General features: G+C 32.6%; 1 protein-coding gene across 1 annotated transcript; it reads right to left on the reverse strand.

Moving 5' to 3' along the window:
- Window positions 1-2636: 2636 nt before the first annotated feature.
- LOC110027445 lies at window positions 2637-3125 on the reverse strand. The gene has a single exon (XM_020728891.1). The coding sequence runs from the start codon at window positions 3123-3125 to the stop codon at window positions 2637-2639; it is 489 nt and encodes a 162-aa protein (XP_020584550.1).
- Window positions 3126-7397: the final 4272 nt, after the last annotated feature.

Consider the following 7397-nt stretch of genomic DNA (forward strand, 5'->3'; position numbering starts at 1 on the left):
CGCGATTAGTTGGCAATGCGAAGGAATTTCCTTGAATAGGTGCCAAGCGCGAACAGGCGCGAGGGACCGCGACGCACCAGAGTTTGGTTTCGCGGAGGAGCTCGTGAACCGTCACAGCAGTTTGCTAATCGCCGCGATTGCTTGCGGGAAGGAGTTACCGCAGCCGCGAAGGAGCAGTTTGCAAGCAGTGCAGTAGAAAGTTCCGAGGCGATTTAGCGGCAGTTCAGTTTCGCAGAGGAGAGTAGTTTGGTGGCTAACAGGGAGTTCGGTCAACGGGGAGTTCGTAAGTTTGTCGCAAGAGTATTTGCGACAGGTGGAGTTCGGCAGGGTGCAGACGAATTGAGCAGATGCGACTATTCGCGGTGGTTTCAAAAAAAGGTATTTCGCGAACAGGCACGATGTTTTTTTGCGAATAGGCGATGGATTTCACTCCCAGGATAGCAGTTTTGCCGAGGTGCTAACGTGAACGGGAAAAGTGCTTCGTGTGAAAAATTTGATTCACGAACAGCAGAATTGCAAGAAAATTACTGCAATTGACAGAAAAATTTCAGGTTTCTTTGAATTTATTTGTGGTGTGTTTGGTTTCAACACAATATAGGAAAATTTCGCTGCAGGATTAATTTCAAATAGCAATGTCTGGTGCAAAATTCGAGATATTGAAGTTTGATGAAGCCGGGAACTTCGAATTGTGACAAACAATGGTGAAATATTTGTTAGCACAACAAAAAATTTTGAATGTTTTGCGAATTACGAAACCTGATAATATGGAAGATGAAAATTGTGAAGAATTGCAACTACGAGAGGTATGTACTATACGTTTATGTCTGACAAATGAGATTATATATCATATTATGAATTTAAAATCTTCAGGAGAAGTATGAAAGAAATTGAAATCTCAGTTTATGCCTAAATCTCTGACGAATAAATTGTATCTGAAACAAAGACTAAATGGGCTGAAGATGCAGGCAAACACTGATCTGACGCAGCACTTGAATGTCTTCATCAAATATCTAGCACGGCTTGATGTGAGTATTAAGGATGAAGACCAAACAATGATTTTGTTGTGTTGATTGTCTTCTTCTTATGAATACCTGGTGACCACTCTAACATATGAGAAAGAAACTATCAAAGTTGATGAGATTACTACGGCATTGTTGACTCACAACCAGCAGAAGCAGAATGCAGGGGAAAACTCTTATGGTGACAGTTTATATGTTAAGGGAAAGCAAGATCGTGGAAGTAAGTAGGAGAATGAGAGCTCTGTAATGCGAAATTCCAGGTCAAAGCCTAAAGGAAGAAAGACTATTCATTGCTACAAGTGCAAGGAGTCGGGACATATGAAGAGAGATTGTCCAAAACTCAAGAAGCAGTTTGATGAGAAACATAATATATATTCCAAGTCTGTGAATATGATGCAGAGTGACAATTCAAATTGCAGTGATGGTGATGTACTTTCAGTTACAACAACTCAGTTGAAAGATACATGAATTTTTTATTCAGAATGCTTTTATCACAGAACACCTAACAGAGAATGATTTATTTCATACAGATTATCTGATTTTGGTTCAGTTTATTTGGGTGATGATAGATGTTACAATATTATTGGTATTGACAAAGTCAGAATTAAGATGTATGATGACACTGTCAGATGTGATGTAAGACATATTCCAGATTTGAAGAAGAATTTAATTTACTTGGACACTTTACACAGAAATAATTTTATTTCTAAGATAGATGAAGATAGAAAAATCGTCAGAATTGTTAAAGATGCATTGACTGTGATGAAAGAAAAGATCACTGTAGGTAATATCTATAAACTGTTGGAGAGTACAGTTATAGGTGAAGTTCACTCTATTGAATCATATGATGAAAATGCAGCAGATGTGTTGATCATACCAGGTACTATAACAACTTCTGGCATTATTTGAACTTGTTGAATGTTTGCAATTGTTAGACAACATGATTGTCCAACTCACTTCGGTGTAAGAAACTTCATGATGTATTTCTCCTAAGGGGCTGAATATTCGCCAATGTGAAGATTGTTAGGTATATGTATTTCACCTAAGGGACTGAATATTCGCCAATGTAAAAATTTGTTAGGTATGACTCATATACCAGAATTTAAAGTCTCTTAGAGTGAAGAGGTGTGTCTCCTAGAATGAAGAAGAGTGTCTCTTAGAATTGAAGAGGTATGTCTCCTGGAATGAAGATGAGTGTCTCTTGAAATTGAAGATGTGTCTCTTGGAATTTAGTGGGTAGGGGGGAGTGAGAGCGTGTTAGTAATTTTATCTATGAGTTTTATCTATATATATGATGTGTAACCCTATGGGTATGGACTGGACTCCTCTGAAATAGTAAAATTCGTCACTCTGCTCCCGATGACGTAGGCATCTTTGCGAAACCTCATTAAATCTGTGTGTTCATCTGGATTTGTGTCGATTTCTGTTTTTTCTTCGCACTAATTTCTCAACAAAAGATATGATATGTTATTATTGAACAAACACTTCATTAATTTGATAATACATGCTCAGAAACTAAACAAACTGAATCTAAAAGCACATGAATTACTTTAACACACTTTAATAAACACAATATATGCTAAAGAAAGAGATACAGTGCTCACCAGCACCCATCTTCTAAAAATCCAGAACAAACTGATCACCAGAACCAAACCTCTCTCTGCACTGGGGACAAAATTCAAAATTGGAGACTGAGAAAGAAGAAGAAAAAGGCCCCACATAGAATCTGAGCTCATCTCCACTCCTTATAACTTCATTGATCCCAAACCACAAGAACAGGATTTTCACACTAACCCCATCCAAGTTCTTCAAACTTCCAGGCTCCAACTTGCCGGAGATCTTCTTCTTGTACCTTAACAAGTAATTCCCACTCACCTTGAGCTCGCAGAAATCACCGAGAAAAACATCAAAGCTTCCATCGTTCCTCAGTAAATAGCTCTGAACCCCCTCGGGGAGAATCCCTTTGGGAAAATCAAACTTTTCCAGCATTTCGTAAGCGGTGGGGGTGTTGTAGGGTTTGGTATGAGTAGAAGCGGGTATGGGAGAAATCCATGGAGAAATCAATAGGAAACCCAAGAGGGTTCGAAGGGTTCGAGGGAATTCCATGGAGAGATTACCTGGTGGAGCTTAGAAGTCGGTTCTATTTGGGGATTTTGAGGCGGAGAAGAAGGTTGGATGAGATATTTGGGAAGATGAATCCATCGATTTTGTCAATGTTTGAAAGTCGCATCTTCCTGGTATAATTGTGAAGAAGGGAAGCCATGGGATGCCTTGATCCACGTGTATGAGCAAAGCTTGTGGGAGCTTCCAAGAACGTGGGAAAAAACGAATCCATGACAATAATATGATGTAATTTATAAGATGATGGCACTCCATTTCATGAATTAAAAAATATTAAAAATTTTGTATTTTTTGCGACCCGACCGAAAGATCCTAAACCCTATTGAATATAAAAAAATGAGTTGTATTATGATTATATTTTGGTGGTAATCTTATGAAATTCTGGTAGTATTCAAATAGTATACTAGTAGTATTATAGCGGTATTATTGTGGTATACTTGTGGTATTTTGATTGTGTTATGATGATATTTTTGTGATATTCTAGTAGTATTCTTGTGATATTCTTGTGATATTCTGATAGTATTCCGATTTTATTATGGTGACATTTTGATTGTATTATAGTAGTATTCTTGTGATAAGTATTTTGGTAATATTCTATTAGTATTTTAGAAGTATATTAGTGGTATTATTGTGGTATTTATGTTGTACTATGGTAGTATTTTGATGATATTCTAATATATTAACAGAATATCACAAGTATACAACCAGAATATCACTAGTATACTACGAGAATACCACCAAAAAACCATCAGAATACCACCATAATACAACAAAATATCGTTAATAGACAATCATAATACCGCCACAAAAATATCATCATGATATTATCATAATACTACTAATATATGATGAGAATACTGCAAGAAAACCACAACAATATTACTAGAATACCACCAAAATATCACTAGTATTATTATCGATATTATGGTGGGTTTCTTTCGATGCAATGGGTAGTCTTCGTGTCGTGTCGCGCAAAAAAAAAAAAAGTTTTTTCACATTTTTTTAATTCATGAAATCGGGTCCCATCACTTTACAAATGATGCTGTATTATTAGAGTCCGGACACAAAACTGCACCCGGACCCTGAACGCAATATTTTCTTCAAAAATGGAAAATAAACAAATAAATTACCTGCATACTACACAATTAGTAAGTATTTATATATCTAATCTCTAAATTTTCATATTTACATATACAATATTTAAATTTCATAAATTAATACATGTAAAGAATTCTTTCACTCTTAAAAAGTAAATATTAGTAATATTTTTTATTTAATATTAAAAATTTAAGGGTTCTGCATATGAATTTAAAAATTTAATTGTTACATATGGACAAACAAAACAATTATGAGTGTGAATGAAAGTGTCTCTTTAAAATAGCTGGTTTAGAGTTCACAATCTTTGATAAATTTGAGAGTAAATTTATTTAAAATAAAAAAGCCACTCAAATATAGGCGTGTGTGTTTGTGTGTTTGTGTGTGTGATCTAACTGATCCAATTGACTTGTCAAAAGATCAAATTTGAGTCAATTTTAGTGTTAAGGTTGAGTTGAACAAATTGGTCGTTCTAAGGTTATTTTAAGCCAAACTTGATTTTAGCCAGCCAATTGTGATCTAAGAATCTCCAAATTTGATGAATCATAATATTACAAATAAGTAAATTTGCCAAGTGTTTTCTTTCCTTTGAAAAATATGCTTAAGGATTCATTTATGATGAAACTACCTAGGTATTATAAAAATAGAAATCAAAACCCTCATGCAAGTAATCACATAAACTTTTTGGTAGCGAGTTGTTCGAACTTTTCTTTCCTACGTCTTTTATGTTTTAGAGATCATCATTTGCTTATAATTAATTTGTTGGAAAGTTTCAAGGCAAAATAGACGTCTTCGTGTCCGACTAGTTTTTCAAGGTTAGTGATATTATATGTTTGATTGTTTAGATTTGAAATCATCATTTACACTATAAAATAAAAAAAAAGGTATTAATGGTAACATAACCTTATTTGAACCATATTCAGACCTTGTTAGAACTTGGTTCAAAACATATTTGTACTATCAAACAGGTTTTAAATAATATTCAAAAAAAATTGATCAATGTTTGATCAAGGTTTAAATATGATTAAAAAATGGTTTGAATATGATTTAATATTGTGCTAACATTCAATGAAGATGTTGATTAGCTAAAAAGATGGCGCGTGTGCACGTACCGTTCAAATGATATAAAAATGAGTAAGATATCATTCCCATGAGGATCAGTAGTATAGTTCAAAATAGTTAATTAATTATACTTATTATTCTAACTTTTTATTCAACAATTACAATATATAGAACTAATCTAAATTATAAATCCTAATTAACATAAATGAAAACAAATGGACATTTCACTACTAATTTATGATATACTTAAACTAATTTCCTGTAATTCTTTGAAATGATAAATTTTAATGTCAATAAAAAATACATAATCTCTCAATCTTTATCGATAACTAAAAGATTTAATTAATATTTCATTATTCAATTTGTCTATTTGAATAGCAAATATCAATTGTATTAAAAATAATTCTTCAATGATGGTAAGTCCTAAGTATGTATATGTTTATCACATTTGAGAACCCATTAAATTATTTTTAGTTGATCCTCTATAATCTCATCTATATACTCATATGACAATAAGTTTGAGATAAATCTATTGTTAGTAAGCAAATTCAATTAGTTTAAAGAAATTTAAATATAATCTCTTAGAAATATAATAAAATTTTAAGATAAATTTAGAATAGTATAATAATAACCACAAATTCAAAGTTTGATTAAATTAGTTCAAGATTTTTAAATGAAACACACAATAACAACAATTTATTGTTATAAAAAATAAAAGAAAATACAAAAAAATAAAGATAGAACTAAAAAATTGCTATAAAGTTGCTCTTTAACTATTTTTGTCTTTTTTTGCACTTCCTTGCTTTCTTTCTCTTCTAAAACTTTCCTAACATTTTGTCAAACGCTAGGTTTGGAGGTGGCACACCCCTGTAATGCAGGGCATGATGAAATGAGTTTAACATAATTTTTATTCTCAAAGAAAAAATGGTATGCATAAAGAAATAATGAAAGATAAATTTTTATTCCATAAGAAATATTTCAACTGATACAACAGAAAAAAAAAATCAAAATTAAGTGAAACAAAACTAAAATGAGATCAAGAGAAACAACAACTCAAAGCCTAAGGATAATACAATAAATAATGCAAAACTAGAAAAGTCAAAATGAAATATATAATTAGAAGATCTGTTCCTGTGGAGATGGTATGCAAGTGAGTGAATAGAACCTGTTGTCCTAAAATATCAATGGGTGTGTTTGACAAATTATTTTTAGTAAATAATCACTATTTATTAAACCATAATGACAAGGAATTAGGGCATGCAATATAAATAATAACCAGAGATAATTACCATATGCATATATATCATTATAAGACAACAAGAGCGTGGTAAACAAAATATAATCAATTACTGTAAGAAAATATGTAATCATTTCAAACCTGATCATGTCTTACCAATATAAAAATTAGTAGTTAATTATTATTCAACTTCATTTCATCTTTATACATAGTCGGTTTTAACTGAAACCCTAAAATCAGGAAGATCAATATCATTCCAAGGAATTTTGATGGTTTTCTGTAAATTCTTCATTCTGCAAACACATTGCCCTGTTAGCCAATATTCAAATGATTTCACCGACCTACATACCATTGCATACAAGTTTACATAACAGTAATTTTTTTTGCAAGTAAATATATATGCAATACATCACTCGACATAAGCTTGTGATTTGATATTTTAGCTTGTAACTAATAATTGTAAGATGCAAGAAAAGAAAATATTATAACTGTTGTTGACCTCACTTTTGGTTGAGGTCTAGAAACTTCTTCAGTATCCTAGGTCTAGCCATAGGACTTTCCTATTGACTAGTCTTAGAAAATTAGAAGAGGTACCCCACCATTAGAAATTCGAAACTCTTCTTTTTACTCAACTTGAAATTCCACATATTGATCTTAACCTCTAGCATTTAGTAGATAAGATCATTATAAGAGAATTCAAGAAGAGTCCCTATAGGATTACTTGGCTTTAGGATCGACCCTGGGTGTTGACTTGAAATTAGGGTACACCATATCTTCACAATACATTAATCCATGGTTCATTTAGAACGGATATCTATCCAATTCTATGTGAAATGCCTAACTTGGTCTTTTGCCCCGAGGCA

The sequence above is a fragment of the Phalaenopsis equestris genome, unplaced genomic scaffold (assembly GCF_001263595.1).
Source record: "Phalaenopsis equestris unplaced genomic scaffold, ASM126359v1 Scaffold000428, whole genome shotgun sequence".
In the NCBI taxonomy this organism is placed as follows: Eukaryota; Viridiplantae; Streptophyta; class Magnoliopsida; order Asparagales; family Orchidaceae; genus Phalaenopsis; species Phalaenopsis equestris.

Coding starts and splice junctions, on each gene's coding strand:
- LOC110027445 (XM_020728891.1), bottom strand. CDS start 3,125: ATGGAATTCCCTCGAACCCTTCGAACCCTCTTGGGTTTCCTATTGATT.